Genomic DNA, 16,853 nt, shown 5'->3' on the forward strand with positions numbered 1-16,853 from the left:
GGGGTTAAGTTTATTTTACAGTTCCCTACACTGAAAGTTAAAGGCAAAGCTACTACCAATATGCTCGGGCCTTAGTGCATGAATTGACACACACTCACAACAAAGTTGTAATGCTGCAGGAAACTCACCGGGGGCTGTATTATGCACACTAAAGCAGGGGTGCAATGGTCATGTACACCTTCTTTGGGCGCACCCGGGCATTATGGTAATACAGAAGGGGCAGAGAGACGCTGGTGTGGCCCCTTTTGTAATATGAATAGCAGCAGCGGTATCTTGAGAGTGCGTTCCCTCATTTGCATGGGGAAATAGCCCCCTGCAAATGAAGGAATCACTTTGCCTCAGCTTCCACTCCCCATTACTGATGAGGGGGGAGACGCAAGCATGACCTTATGAGGAGCACTGACAGTTTAACAAAAAAAGGTGTTACGGCATTAGTGTGCCACCCGAGGGCAGGCTTCTGTAGAGGGCAAGGGGAGTCCCATCGACCCAGACATACCTCGTGCAAGCAGTCCAGTAACTCACTACACCAACCAGCAAGTAGATCACTGACCCCTCTATAAGGTGCGAAGGGTTGCCATCTGCACTGTGAAGCATGGAGCAGCTTGTAAGGAGATGCTCACTCTGTCTTTCACTGAATGCATAGCCCCCTGAGGGCAGCTCATTTGTGATAATAAGGGCACCGACCAGCATGTGCCAGGTGCACCTTTTGAAAGGTGAGCCTTAGTGCAGACCAAGACAGTGCCCCCCGGTCTGTAATTGGGGTCCTGATGCACTTAAATGAAATTGTTTTCACATAAAGCAGCAATGTTACTGTTCTGTTTTGCTGGGACCTTTGTCCCAGTTAAATTGTTGTTCTCTGGCTGTTTACGAGGGCGATGATGTCATATTTCATGCCAGTAAAGTGTGCATCTGATTATGATGAATGCTTCATCAGCCATGAATAAAGGCTGAATGAATTCCACAAAGATTTTTTCCCCAAAATGTGAGAATTCACAAGGGCAACCGTATTTGGGCTGAGCATGGAGATTTTAATTTGGTGGTGGACCCTAAAATGGACATATTGGGTTCCTGAAGAACAATCCTACAAATTTTTGGTGAACATGCAACAACACTGCCTATTAAGTGTGGGGGAAGATACCTATTGTTCTACAGGGCCATCAATCTTACTCAAGCCTGGATTTCCATCAGTTTCCGCTGGTATTGTGGACCAGGTGATCGCAACTGAGACAAGGCCTATTCTTTAAGGACAATAATCCGTTTTCAATATCTTTCACACTGACCTCTGTAAGATCTACTATACACAAGTCTTTTTTTCTTTGGGCTGACTACGGTCAACAATCTCAAAGTCACATTTGTGATAAATATAACAATATCTGCCCCATTATTTGGAAGAAATCTTTTTGTAAGGTTTAGCCATCCACTTGCTAATAGTTTTACTAGTCACTACCTATCCGAATAAATTCTCCTTTATTTTAAAACAGCAGATATCAGAGAATATTAGACATGGGCTCAGAGATCTGCCATTTTTGCTAATTTCTTATTCTGAGAAGTCTTTCAAAAGGTTTGACTGAACTTTCATTGCCTTGACATTGGTCAAGCATATAACTCAAGCATGCCGTCTTTAGCTCCTTGGGCAACTGCATAATCTACAACAAGTCTACCCCAGACCTCTCTTCTCAATTTTGGTGTTCAATGCCTCACGTAGCTTGCCTGAAACTAAACGAGTCAGTTACTTTCATATCTGCCACTAAGCATCACTGAAATCAATTATTAATAAATGCTCAATGACTAACTGAAAAGTGTGTTTGTAAGGCCTATTACTATTTTATACTGAAGTGATTTCCTTCTTGCTGAATCCAAACCCAAAAGTAGTCTTATCATGAAAATACTGGCCTTTGTAGAAACACACAAGAAGAGGGCTGCCAATAGATCTGTGATCAGATCTTGAAAGTATCAACAGGTGTACAATATAGGAATATTGTTCTAAACTCTTCATCAGACATTACGTACCACAAAACAAACCGCTAAAAATAATCTGACTCCCCAAAAGGCTGGAGACTATGCCTCTTTAAGGCAATAGGATCTTCATATGGCGGCCCTGTAGGTTCACTGAACAATTTTAATCCTGTTGGATAGCAAACTATCACATGTGGTGCATTTTCCGTACACCACCACATGTAAATGGACAGTGGAAATAAGATACAGTAATCTCTGCTCAAGGTGTGAACACACTTCATTGTTGTTCCAACAGCTTCAGAATAAGGTTGTTTTTATCTATAATTTAGTTTCTCCACATAAGAGACATTTTAACTTAATTAATTTGAGAGGCACAAACCTCATCAACTCATGCACGGAAGAAGTTATAAATGAAATCTTTTTGCCGAGTTATTGGGCAAAACATTTTTAAGTGCAATGGACCAGACCATAAATTACAATTAGAGGAAGATCTAAAGAATAAAATACATGGGTTTTTTGTGGTTTTAGTTATTATTTGTTGTGAATCCTGATGTTTTTTTCAATGTTTTAAAAAGCTGCAAAAAACAGTGGACATGGAATGGGATTTTTCTAGTGCCTATAAAGAATTTGGGGTTTCTTTTCTTTTCTCAGTCTTTCTTATTGCCAATTCTTCCTTCCACTTTCTAATTCACGTATCTGTACCTTTTCCTTGAATTTTATCTTACAAGTACTTTTTCGTTATTTTACTCAGCTCCCTGCTCATTTCATACCTCACCAAACAAACTCCTTTTTTTCTGGCAGACCAACTCTGTGTCCTGGGTGTGCATGGGTGGGGATACCTCAATAAGGTTTGACTGCAACAGATGAGGAGTTATTGTTAAGGAGTTAGCATTCTTTCCTGCCGCTCTTCTATCCAGACAAATTACAACGATTGGCTATTTGAAGATGTTCTACTAAGGACATGAGCTGTATATTGTGGGATGCACTGGGCTCTGTTTTTGGAAGCAATCGTCTCGCTGCCCTATTCTTCGTGTCCAGGTACCAAGAAAGGACTAGGTAAAAAAAATGTTTTCTACTGTCTGATCTGAGCCTATTTCTGCTCTACATTGTCACAGGAAAGAAGTATGTTATGGAATTAATATGCATACTTGAAGCTATAGGAAATTTGGATTCGCTAAACTGCGCTGCTGTACAAAGAAACAGCTGAGACAGTAAACACATTTCATAAACTGCAAGATGCCATTAGTCGAATTCCTGGGAAGGTCACGCCTTATAGGAAGATTATTTTACATACCAATTGGATCTTATATTTGCTTGAAGCAAGATCAAGGACTGTCCAGCCAAGATTCTACCAAGCATTTCGTCCTTTATCTGGACGCAGTGCGAGGACTGTGCTACTGCTGTGCGTGGATAAATGCTTTCCAGGGCACTTTAACCTTGTGCTCTGAACAGTGTTAACTGTTTTAGTGCATTTTGTTCTGGGAGGAAAAAAGCACCGCTCAATATGTTTCTATTAAATACATTCACAGTGGTTTGAACAAATGCCAAGTGGCAGGACTTGTTACGGTACCATAGGTTTTTGGCATGCAGGAACTGGGAATGAAAGATGAACTTGGTGGTGCTGAAGCTGTAACATGAACATGTTCTACTTGTGTATGTAGGTTCAAAACAGGTTAATGCTCAAATTGTGCTGTCTGCATTCAATACTAGCAAACACAGAACAGTGGCTGCCTTTTCATGTTTCTGAACTACACTGTCTGCAGCTCATGAGCTATCTCATAGATATTCTGACTTGTCGAATGCGCTGTGGCAAGCAGTTTGAGCAAAACTAGCGCACGGACCCTTCAGTTCCTGGGCATGTTTGATTAAGATGCTCATGATACGCTCCTTCTGTATAAATGGATGAGCCCTTTCAGACCATGACACTGTAAAACTAAGAGGAGTGCTCAATGCGGCGCTGCATGGGAGGACTTTGATTTTCGAGGTGTCTGTACGTCCAGCCATCCTTACTGCCACAATCCTCATACCTGAGCTTTCAGTAAGGAAAGCTCCGTCCACTCTCACTGAAAGTGGATGAGCATCATGCAATGCCTCCCGCGCAGGCGAGAGACTGCTCATAGTTCAGCTGCAAAATTGCTGGTCGCTACATAGCAATGTGAAAAATGAAAAATGAGCCGAGTCCATATGAGGTGAGCCATGGTCCAAAACCTTTTTTGGGGGCTGTTTTTGTAGTAGGTTTGTTTGTTTGGGTGCCACTGTTTGTTCTGTTTCTCCTGTTTCCTAGAGATTTGATGCCTCCTGGTTTAACGTGATTTAGAAATACCAGGAATAAAGATAGAAAACTGGAGCGCAGGTTGCAATGTAAGTTGGTCAAGGAAGTCCAGACACCTAGCATACAGTCAAAATGGCATATTAAGTGGCTTAAAATGCTCTGAGTGTGTCATAGTGGGAGCATCTATCACAGGAAAATGCTTAAAGAGGAGGCTGAACTTATACTACTTGCCAATAGAGGGCACCATAGCACTAAAAGTGCAGCAAAATCTGTGTTCCATTTTCTATTGTAAAGAAACTACTCCCCGTAGCAGTGTTTTACCAGCTAAAATGACTTTTAACCGAAAAAAAGAGCCTCTAAAAATCCTATACTTGATTTATGACCAATTAATCGTGTAACCAGATATAATGAGTTCAGCCCTACTAATTTTAAGGTCTCTATAAGTAAATTGACCTATATTGTCACTATGACTTTATTTTCACAAATAAGAGACTCTTTCAAGACATTGAGAAATATTTCCCAGAGTAACACGCCTTTGTTTACTTCGGATTGTTTTTATGAAAGACACATGAAGTGATTTTTTTTATTATTGAAGCTTACTATAGAAAAGTAAGTCTTAAGTTTGCTTTAGGACATTGTTATGATTTGTAGGCATATGCATCGACGATGTAATATTAAGACATTAATCATATACATGTAGGTGTATCAGGAATAGTTTTTTGATGCAAGTTCGCTTGCATCAAATTATGGGTTTCATTAAAAAACAATAAGAATTGTTTAAACTCAGTTTAGACATGTTATGTTTTATTCAGCGGTTACTTTCGAGCGTTACAGAGGGTTGTGCATAATCTTCACCTGCAAAGCCACACCACTGAGAGTGTCCGGCGTCTCTAACATTTAGCCTATCGCTCCCACTTCCCCGCAGATTTTTTAGAAGAGGTAGGAGGGTGTCACTCTCACACAGAAAGAAGCGACACATGTGCTGTATGTGCAGCGATCGAAAATAAAGCATTTCTGCCATGATCCTCTCAGCACATTTACTGTTTTCCTTTCCCGAATCATCAATCCAACATTTTGCAATGCCCCTACTAGACTCCAGAGTCGTCACACCAAAGGTAGGTCATGCTTCGTCCACAAAAACGGGGCCTCCGGTGCGTCCTATCCAGGGATCCTTTTCTCCATCCACTCAATCCCAAAAACCATTTGACTATTCGAAATTACCAAATATATTCACAGTCATTATAATGTCTTTAAAACTTGACTATGTTTTAAAGTGCATGGGCCAACAATACCAGACTTACTTCAAGAATGTATAACACGGCTAGTCTTCACTGAGTGCTAGGTGTTGCTTCTAAAGAAACCTCAGCTTGCTCATTTGAGTCCGGAGAAAGAGCTACTTAAGGTGGCAGGCCAGAGCTTGGAAACACTTAAGTCAGCAATCTGAACCAGGAGACAGGTTATCCACTCAAAGTCATTCACACACAACAGGACCCAAATTAAAGTGAACGGTTGGTAGTTTGTAATTATCGCCCCTAAATTTGTAAGTAGTCCCTCATTAATGGAGAAATTGCACCTCACAACTCCCAACCTCCCTCCCAAGTACAGCAATCCGCAAACATTAAAATCCATAAAAATTAAAAGCAAAATAGAAAAAATGTCAGTGCTGTGCATCGTGCTAAATATGTAACGCTTCAGTGGACACTAACATGTAGTAAATAGTAATTGTTCGTAAATAACGAAAGAGCGGCGTATTTTACCAAATCCTCTGTCGTCTTCAATGGTTTTGCCTCTGGAAGTTTCCCCTTTGATACTGTGTCAACATAATGTGAGGTAAGTTTGCACAGAAGATCTCGGAGGACGGAATCTTGAGGACAAGCAACAACAAGAGCTTCCCAGAAATCTACCAATAATTGTGGCACATAATCCTCTTCATACTTCCCACACAGCTCCTAATAAAACGAAAAAACAGAAACCAACAGGGTAAGGAAGAGCAAGACGTAGTCACTGCAATCAACCTTACCCAATGACGCTTAAAATGGGGACCACCAGCTGGTCACAATAAATCAATATTACACATTGCCATGCATCAGACGAACCGAATGACAATGAAACAATTAGTACAAGCCTTCCTGTGATTGTTGTGATATGGAACAAACTTGCATCTCCTGCTGACAGATGTACAGTAAAGACACCAGAGGCTATCTAGTTAATGCGCACTTTGAATAATCATACGCTCATCATTCAACCAAATAATAAAAATGTGATCCTTACCAGTCAGTATGAGCCCCATGGCTACTAACACAAATGAGTGTTAAGCCAGTAAGGATAAAAACCGTTCTTAGATGCAGTGACTGTGAGGTCACTGTGGGATACAGGATATTATTGCATGGTTTAAGTAACTTGTGATAGAGTAAAATGAAGTGGGTGCAGGGTCTTTTTCTAGAGAAGTATCACTGGCATGAAACCATCTGAACAAAAGTACTATAAATATATGGTGCATATACTTAGTGGAAAAAATACCTCAAAGACGTAGTTCCAGTAGTTCTTAAACCACTATACTAATAGAGATAATTGGCTTGAACACGAAGAGAGATGGGCATAGTATTCCATGCTTTGGCAGTCAAAACTGCAAGAGGCTGGCCTCCCTGTCTGACTCAATTGTATTCTGGTACTTTTGCCCACTATTGATATAAAGATCGTAAGAGCATTCTCGAGACCACCATGAAAACATGGAAGCCTTGTAAGATCCAGATGTCAGACAGTACGTTTTATGAAAAAGGCCGAACACTTTAAAACTCTGGATTAGGGGTAACCAGTTCAGTTGCTGCAGATGACTGGAGATGGACTGGAGATGGACTGGAGATGGGTGTGCTTCTTTTAAATCCTAAAATGGTCCAGGCCGAGGCATTTTGTATTAACTGCACTTGATGCCCTAGATGAGCTTATTAATAGTGAATTACAGTAGTCAAGTGTTGATATTATGAGGGCTTGGACCAAGTCATTCCTAGAGGAAGCTGGAAGAAAAGGGAGGAGACCCCAATGTCCATCTTTGTCATTTCATTTTTATTTGAGGGTCTTTCTGTAGCAATGAAGAAATGGTGCAATTTTTCACTTATTCTCCTCATTTCAAGTGTAAACCTACCAGCATCTCTGCATCTTCACATGAAGATTCGGCAACCCATGTGCAGCACTCCACTGTCCTTCATGGAGTTCTTTGAATAGTTAGCCTATTTGCCAGGCAAGTTTGGTTCAGGTTACCTGAACAGTCATTTACAAAACACTGGGCTCCGATGAGCAAATATCCACTGACCAACGTGGTTTTAAAGAAGAATATTCAACTATAGATCAATGCTTCAGCCTTTGGGCGGTGGGTCGGAAATAGATTAGAACTCAAGAGAATCTTTACTGTTGCTTTATCAAGTTTCGCTCAGCATTTGATCTGGTAAACAGGAGTATATGATGGGAAAAACTAACAGGGATAAATATTCCAAAGGCACTATTGGATGAGATCAAAAATCTACACTTAGATAACTGGGGTAGGGTGTAACTAGATGCAAATGGTACTTTGTCAAGAAAAGTCCCTATCTATAATGGTCTGAGTCAGGTATGTTTTCTTGCCCCTACACTTTTCACCTTATATCTAGCCGATCTGCCGACTTTTCTAAGAAACATGCACTATTTTTCTCTAAAGATGGGGAGTCGTCACTTACTGTTTATTGTATGCCGATTACCTTGTCAGATTAGATGTGCATAGCGTGGTTCTACAAAGAAAACTTCAAGTCTTCAACAAACACTGTAAGTCAAATGATCTGCTAACAAATAGGGATAAAACAAGTATATTGATTATGGGAAAAAAACGAAACCCTTTAAGTAGATTATTTGGGGATATGCCTATTGAAGGAACTCCAACATATACATATCTTGGAATGGTATTTTATAGGAAATTGCAGTGGAGAATGCACTTAAGACACTTTAAGAACAAGAACACTTACACCTGTGGGAGGCTTACAGAAATTTAAGAGATATTAGTGGGTCATCAAGACCTCCAGTGATCACTTCCTATAAGGCCGTGGTCCCCCCTCAAAAGCTATATGGAGCAGAGGTCATAAGTTTGGGGTCAGAACGTGATTTGTAATAAACTGGAGGGCTATTGCCTTAAAAATCTCTTAATCCTTCCCCAATCAACTGAGGTAACAGCAATTTGTGTCGAAATTGTCCTAAACTCTTGGAACTGCATGGCCACAAATATAACTTTGTGCTATTGAAATAAACTGAAAACCTGTACAAAAGTATCTTATCTGTATGGATGAGATCTATCAGAGCAAGTTGGGATGGCACGAGATGTAAGGATTCATACAAGTGAACTGACCCCCCCCAACCCACTCAATTTAGAAGATTTTAGAGCAATGCTTCTATAAAATACACAAAAAAGGAGTTGAGGGAAAATCTGCTGTAGAACCTAGGGCTAATGATTTGAGTTACCTCAACCAAAAATGCTTTTGACAAATGTATGGCTGGGATGTTAAAAGCATTGCCTGTTTGTCAGAGCTTCCGAATCCAGTATGGCAGAGAGACCTCATGAAACTTCAGGTGGGTTTAAACCTTGCATATGCATTATTAAATGGGGGGGAAGTGCTTGATTAATCAAGAACGATATTGTGACTGCAGATTAAACCTGAAAATGTCCATTGTGCACATTCTAATACATTGTTTATATTTTATTGGAATAAGGCGCAAGTTCATAAGAACAATTTTAATCAGATAGGGGGTAAAGAGGAGATCGGAAGCAATACCATATTTATAGGACATGCAATTTTTAGATTTAGGTAGTATAGTAGGTAGGTTTTTAGTAGCTCAAAAAGAAGGTGGTGAAGAAGTGGTACTAGATAATAGGGGTCTTAAGTTAAATTACATTCTGATTATTGGGGTGGTGATTATGAAATTTTATGTGTTAACTGTAATTATGATACTTTAACTTTTAACTCAATTTTTAAATCTTATTTATGACATGTTTTATACTTGGAATTTGTTATTTTGTTTAATAGACAATGGTATAAATAAATGTTGTTTTGTTTGAAAATATTTTGAAATTGAAGGACACAGACGTGAGAGGGTAAATTTTTATGGATGTGACAGTTGGTAGGGGACAGCCGTTGGGAGGGGCTATTCAAATGAGAAGAGAAACAGTTGAGAAAGAGGTTTTTACATCATTTCACCAGGAGGTCGCTCATAACCAGCTATCTCAACTACTGTTTCTCTTCTCCATGTCTAACTGCCAAAAGATGAATGGTATTATTGACTTGAAAGACCAAATCCCTGCCTGACCATGACCCACCTTAAACGCCATCCACCCCAGCCCCCCTCCCCACTCCCCAGTCAACCGGAACAGGCGATTCTCCAATCTCTAATGAAGAGCTTGAGCCAATCCAGTTGTGGGGTCTACTTCCAGACCTCTCCCCCTCTGACGGGGTAGCATCCATGGCACCCCCCCTCGAGTTGCACATGTTGGATCCTGACCATCTCCTTCATCCTTGTTCATCTGATTGGGTTCCTTCTGACAAGGGAACTGCCTACGTAGCGGACCTCTTGCATAAGCCTCTTCAGAAGGAGGTTCGCAAATGCCTCACAGCACAATACCCCCAGCCTTCATTAGCTGACAAAGCTGCCCTTATCCCAGACATCGACCCTCGGCTAAGTTTATCCGAGATCCTAAAAAGGGCGTAGACTGTTCCTGGTGTTCCTGCCAGGACAAGATGCTGGACCTGGCAGGTCCCTCGACTGAGAACCTTGATATGGCAGAGGACGCCACAGTCTCCTGATCCTAGATTTCCCCAGGCATCCTCTCACGATGGGCACAGAGGGCAATAATTTTCCTGGGCAACGTCAACTGTGCCATCTCCACTGAGCGGAGGAGATCCCTCCTAATTAAAATTGGCCCCAAGCTTGGGGCTTGGCGTCATCAGATGTGGGCCCGGTGGCACAAGAGGGTCTCTGGCAACTCATTTATAAAAGATCTAAGCAAGATTGTCACCACATTTACTTTGTTGGACAAGGCCCAGTCCTCCGTTTAGATTTTCATCTCCCGGGTTTTTGCCTTGGCCGGCTGTGGAAAGGGGCACTGGGCTGGATGCGGCCAAGAACAGGCCTCCTCAAGGGCCTCAGCTCCTATTTGTGGACACTTCCAGGACCAGGACCAATATAAGACCCTCTACCCTACCTGCGGCTACCCTAGGTACTGGGTTCTAGAGTGGTTCCAGAGGTGGATACCAGCAAGGAAACTCCCACAATGAGTGTAGTGAAATATGTGTTTTTGACCACTGACTGTGTTGCACTACTTTGCACCTGGATTAGCTGTCTAGTGTTCACCAGTTGCAGATTACAATTTGTATTCAGCTTAGCTGCCTATTGATTTTATCGTAGCGGTAGACACTGCTAAGTTAAAGGCTGTCCATATTTTTTATTCCCCATTGCAAACTGTTTTTGTTTTCGTATTCTTTCTCACCGGAGAGCTAGGACATATCATCACCGAACAGCTAAATACATATTATGGCGGAAGTTGGCTGTCAGCACGATATGAATGTACCAGACTGATGTTTTTTAGTGCAAGCAGGGAACGGTTTGGCCTTGAGAGAGACAATTTGGGAAACTGATCAGTTCCAACCTGTTTCTTTCAACTCTGACCTATATTAGCCAGCATGTTTGAATATTTCTTTTTTATGGGAGTTTTTTTTCTCCAGAAAGCCCTTCTCCGGTTCTTTAAGATATAAAAAGGTGACCCTGCTCAGTGGCGGTGAAGAGCCCTCGGTCAAGAGTAGATGTTGAATACCTGACATCTGTTCCGTGAGGGTGGAGATCTCTTTCTCACAGTTGAACGGGGGCATCTTCTTGCTGCCATGAGAAAGATGAAGCATCTGACAGGCCCTACGGTGAGGAATTTTAACTTTATTATTTGCTTTGCAAAAATGATATAATATAACTACATATATTTGCTGTGTACATTGCAGTTGAGGATAATTTTGGTATATTTTCCTTTCATTGCTGTGACTATTTTTAAACTTGTGCTTTCAATCTACTAAACTCCTTTTATTTTAGGAATACTGTGGTGAACTAATAATAAATGTCTTCTTTCAACTGAGAAGTGCATTCCAGAGATTTTTGTTAGCTCGGTCATTGGTGAAAGCAAAACAGTGAGTCTAAAATCTTTCACCTCAGTCCAGTCAGGGGGTCAGACTAGCACAGTTCTTTCACAATTGGCAATCTTTAACAGCAGATGCCTGGGGTTTGCAGACAGTGCAGGGGTATCAGATAGAATTTTACAATTGCTCAGTCCAGTCCAAGGCTCCTTTTGGTTTTCCAAAAAGCAATTCTCTTTAATCCACACCAAGGTTCGGGAGCTGCTATAGTAAGGGGCCATTGTCCACCCCACTCTTCACTCCCGCGGTTTTCTCAGCAATCTGATTCTGGTGGACAAACAGGATGGCGGGAAATGTCCAGTGATCAATCTCAACCAGTTCAATGAGTGGGTGGTTTACAGCCACTTTAAGATGGTGGTCATCCACCTTCTTCGAGATCTGCTCCTCCCTAACAACTGGCTCGTGCATCTGGATCTGAAAGACGCTTATCTCACAGTCCCAATATTTCCCCCTCACCAGTGCTTCCTTCAGTTTCAGTGGTGTGACACCACATACGAATTCACCGCCATTCCCTTCAGGCTTGCCTCGGCCCTGGTGTTTTTTACCATACTCCTCCATCCTGAAGTAGAACTCCTCAAAGCCAGAGGCGTCTGTTTTATCTATCTGGATGACTTTTTGCTGATGAACCAAAGCCAACAATGTCTACAGCAATACCTTCACCGGACAATTTTCCTCTTCCACAAGTTGTGCTTTCTCATAAACGAGAAGCAGTTGGTGCTAATTCTGACCCATCCCCTCATAATCTTAGGGTTTGTTGTCTACTCAGTTCCGGCTACCCTCAGTCTTCCCTCCAGGAAGGTATTCAAAATTCAACAAAAACTTTCCCAGGTACTGTCCAAAGGAGTGATCTCTCTCAGACTGATCGCATGGGTTTTAGGCCTACTCTTGTCGTTCATTCAGGCCATCTTTCCAGGGCCCTTACATTATCGCGCCTTCCAACGCCTCAAGACTGCTCACCTAAGAAAGGGTCTTTCCTATTCTCAAAGTACCCCTCTTTTGTGCATGCAGAAATTCGCTAGTGGCTAGCCTAGATGGAGGCTTGGAATGGTCGAGCCATTTTTAGATCCCATCCGGACTTGGTCACAGAATCAGATGCCAGCAGAGTGGGCTGGGGCGCTCGCTGTGGGGAATGGTCTGCAGGAGGACAACAGTCAGACCAAAAAAGTTCTCTGCATATCAATTGCTTGGAATTACTGCCTGGGTCATTTGCGGTCAAATAGGATGGGCAATGTTGCAGCGGTGGGCTACCTCAATCATCTGGGGGGACTCGCTCCAAGACCGAGGTGGATATGGGCATGAGTTTTGGGGAATTCGCTCTGGAAAATAGACTACTGGTTACGGCAAATCGGCTCAATCAGGTGGTTTAACTGGCATTCCAGACACTTGAGGGACCTCATTTTGTGGGAAATGCCCGCCTTGGTTTTCCAAGCACTGAATACCAAGTGGGAGCCCGTTTTGATCGACTTTTTTTGGCTCCCATCCGGACCATCAACTGGACAGGTACTTCAGCTGGAGACCGGATCCTTCAGCCTTGGCAATGGGTGCCTTCCAACAGAGCAGGGGGAAGGAAAAGGGTTACGCTTTTCCACCATTTGCGATGACCATGAGGCTCTCAAACCAGGTGTGTCACCAGCAAGCAGAAGTAGTGGTGGCACACCTCTTTGGAGATCTCAAGTATGGTCTCCAGTTGTTATGGAACTTTTTTGGGATTCTCCAATCTGGCTACCCCTGTTCCCCCACCTCCACGGGAACCATCCGGCAATCCACACCACCTTCTCCTGGAGTGTTCTTTGAACATCATGGTGTGGAGGATTACCTGGGGTCGCTGACTTGTGCTGGGCCTTTCATTGCAGGCTGTGGATCTGCTCTCCAAGGCATGGGTGAGCAGTACAGTTAAATGGTATAGCTCAGTCTGGGACAGATGGATGGGTTGGTATCGTCAACTATACCTGGATCCCGTGGGGGACCCCCATTGTCCATATCTTGAACATTCTGGCCTCTTTAGCCACCAAAGGTATGACTTACAGATCAGTTAATTCCTTCCATTCAGCATTATCAGCAGGGTATGCCCCGACTGATGGCCTTCCGGTGGGAGAACATCCATTGGCCAGTAAGCTCTTGCAGGGTGTTTGTCTTTCCATTCCTCCAGCTCCACTTTATTCCACTCTATGGGATGTGAATGTTCTGCTCAACCTTTTAATTTCCCGGCCGAGCAGTCTCTACCTGTCACAGAAACAGTTATTGGCCAAGTTAGCATCCCTGCTATGTCTCATTTCTTGTTGCAGGGTCTCTGATGTCAGAACTCTGGGCATAACTGGCAGGGGTTTTTACTCCTGAAGGGGTGACCATTTATATTCTCAGGAGAACCAAAATGGATTCCAGGGTGATTTCCTACCTATTCTTTCCAGACTCTCCAAAACTCAGTGTGGTCAGATGTTTGAAGGCCTACGAGGCTTTGACAGAGGATCTCAGTCAGCTCCTTATTTCCTTTCCCAAGCCTCACTAAGAAGTCTATTCCCCGACTATAGCCAGAAGGTTGAACCTGGCAATGCAAGAGGCTGTCATTGATACTCCAGCCTTTGGGAGGCATTCCACAATTCCAGCTGCTCATCATTTTAAGAAAAAAGAAAAGAGGGTGTTGGAAACAACATATAATGGACTGTGGTGACATTTGATTGGTTGCTCATTTGACAGTTTTTTTCCCAGCTGTTCATGGGATATGTGATTTTTTAAGTTCTGACATGGCTGCTGTGAAAATAAAGGCGAAGAAAGAAAGCATAATCCTTGCCTCTGTGTCCTTAACAGAATTGATACTTTCCGTTACAATAGTTAGGAATTTTAATATTTTAGTCTTACATTCGCACTGGATCTAACCCATAAACCTAAGGATAAAAAGTGCTGAAATCGCCAGAGGAAAGAGAAAGTGCTGAGTGCACAGCAACATTCTAACCTCCCATTAACAACCTCCACCCCAGGGACTCATCAATTGTTGAAATTTACAAAGTGCAGCAATGTATAAAGTGCTACGTGCACAGTGAGCTTGATCATATGAACTTCAATAAAGCCCCCCCTCCCAGGTTGCTTATCAGCTACATTATCGGAAGTTGGTTCCTAATGCCACTGCTATTGCAGCACCTATTAAAAATAACCACCTGCTATGCCATCTGAACTCTGGACCCTTTACAATAAAAGTTGTGCTTTTCTAGAGTCGCGCACAAATTAAATTGGCCTTTAAGCAAGAGGTTTAATTTTGACTGCAGTACTAATGCGGCCTGAGCACCAGCAGATTTAACTTGTTCAATCAGCCCAAGAAATTCCCTCTTGTGGCAAGCCACCGCTGCCGACATATCTAAAAATATTCAAAACTGTGCCTCGATGAGCAATTAAAAACTTCTCTTTTGGATCACTTTTGTAAGAATTCTCACCTTGATGGGGTAGTCTGCGAAGTTCACTATGATGGCACAGGGACAACTTGACTTATGTAAACGCTGAGCGGCGACCCAATGTGGTCTTATAATAGTAAGATCTGACAGGGCGTGCGCAAGAATACAGGTTTTAATCAAAGATTTCACAAATTGAAGGGTACCTTTGTGGCTCCACGAGGTTCCCCTTGTCTTCTACTCATTCTGGCACCCCTTCCCCTGCCCCCTTCCCCCCACCCCAGACACCCCCAAAAGTGCAGGTTAAATTGTAGAGCATAATTTTCTAACTCATAAATTATATTCTGTGAGTCTGTCAACTTCTTTTGGATACTACGTATCTCTTTAGCCCCTAAAAGCGAGCAATCCTAAAATTCATGTAGCCTTTGTCTGACTGCTTGAAACAACTCGGGAATCTGCAAAATAATTTTGTCCATTTAGTTCAGTCTTTGATGTAGCGGCGTACTTGTAGCAAGGATGGCCCTTCCCTGAGAGTGCTGCTGCTTCATGTTTGCCCCATCCTCACTTTCCAATATTGTATAACTTTTACAGGGGCCCAGCCTGTCAGCTGAGGAACTCAATACCCTCAGTGAAGTCACAAGGACGTTCTGTCATACAAGGGTGAGAGGGAGAGAAACACGCTATCCAGGGACCATCCACCGGGTGATAACTAAATCACCTGCCACGACCCTTGTAGCAGGGTGCCTTAGTCACCAGGAAGAGCCACCTGGGATCCTGGCTTCCTTCCTGCTCCTCACCAGCACCTTTCTGCTCATATACTGGGAATGTTGGCCTCTGTGTCAGCTAGCAGCCTGTGAACAGAGTCGTAAAGAAGCTGCAGCTAGAGCCATGAAGAGCTCTACTGTGGCCGACCTTATTTCCATCCAGGCCTTGCCCCTGCTTCAAGGGTAAGAAATGCTGAGCTCAGCATAACCCAACCATTGTACTCCCAGCATCCTCAGCATTCTGGTAAACCCGGAAACTGAATCACCAGTGTCCTACTGAAGGGGTGGGGGGTCCAAAGAACATTATCAAAGGCTCATGTGGGCCCGCTGCTGCCTCCACAAAATACCTTTATTGCTAAATATTAGTTCTTAGCTGGTTGGGGGGGGGTGGGTCGGTCTGTGTTTCTTCTTAAGGCAATACCGGTTAGCTGCTATACATGTTGCACTTTTTTCTTCTATCTTGCACAGAGCACCTTTAGAATCACGTTCAAAACTTGGAGCTTTCTGGCATGACTTTTACCAGAGTGGACAACTGGGGTGGTAATTAAGCTTTAAAACATTGGTTTTAGGTATGGCACTTTGCTTAGACATTAATGTAGTAAATGCTCATTCCATCAGGCTCTACCTACCGCCACTTGTATTTTGCACTTTTCCACGTACTCTACGGAGAGGCTAGGTTGAGCCAAAGGTTTTGTTGTTTTTCTTCTTTTCTGTATATACTTTTTTCTTTGGCCTTTTTTGTATTGTTGTGGGGAGGTGGGGAGCGCAGCCAGGATTAATTGGCTTTTTTCATTTAAAACACAAGTGATCTTTATTCACGAAAAGCATTATATGGGTATCTATACCTAGAAACATATCCCATGCATACTTTGCATCAGCAGATGCAGCAGTGAGGGGGTGGCAATATATCTGTCAAGCTTGATCGACTGTCAAGTCGAGAAGGTAACTCAGACCATCCGCAGCACATGCAGTTTTTGTGCTTTTCCCATCAGTTCAATGCAACATCACATCTTTACTTCTTTTTGTTTTCCAGTGCGATTAAAGGGAGAGCTGTTGAGATTAGGACAAATGGTTTTTCAGATCAGTCAATAGTGGTCATCCAACTGAAGCTACACAGCTCACCAAGAGAAAGGCCCAGGTGGCGCTTTGATAATTCACTTATGTCCGATCAGGTTTGGTTAGATAAACAAGAGTTTTTATAAAAGCCTTTTTTTGAGGTTAATAAAAATTCAGCTAATGACTGTTTTATGGGGGGCTTTTCAGGCTGTTTTTTTGGAGACATGTAATA

The 16,853-nt window shown here is 42.6% G+C and overlaps 1 protein-coding gene across 2 annotated transcripts in view; it reads right to left on the reverse strand.

Moving 5' to 3' along the window:
- The window catches only part of HPS3 (HPS3 biogenesis of lysosomal organelles complex 2 subunit 1), a 219,599-nt gene that overhangs the window by 39,378 nt on the left and 163,368 nt on the right, over positions 1-16,853 (reverse strand). For both annotated transcript variants that reach the window (XM_069213380.1, XM_069213381.1), the window contains exon 13: positions 5,986-6,177. In XM_069213380.1, coding sequence (XP_069069481.1) covers positions 5,986-6,177 — 192 coding nt within the window. The remainder of the gene's footprint in view (positions 1-5,985; positions 6,178-16,853) is intronic.

This window comes from Pleurodeles waltl, chromosome 11 (genome assembly GCF_031143425.1).
Source record: "Pleurodeles waltl isolate 20211129_DDA chromosome 11, aPleWal1.hap1.20221129, whole genome shotgun sequence".
NCBI classification, from domain to species: Eukaryota; Metazoa; Chordata; class Amphibia; order Caudata; family Salamandridae; genus Pleurodeles; species Pleurodeles waltl.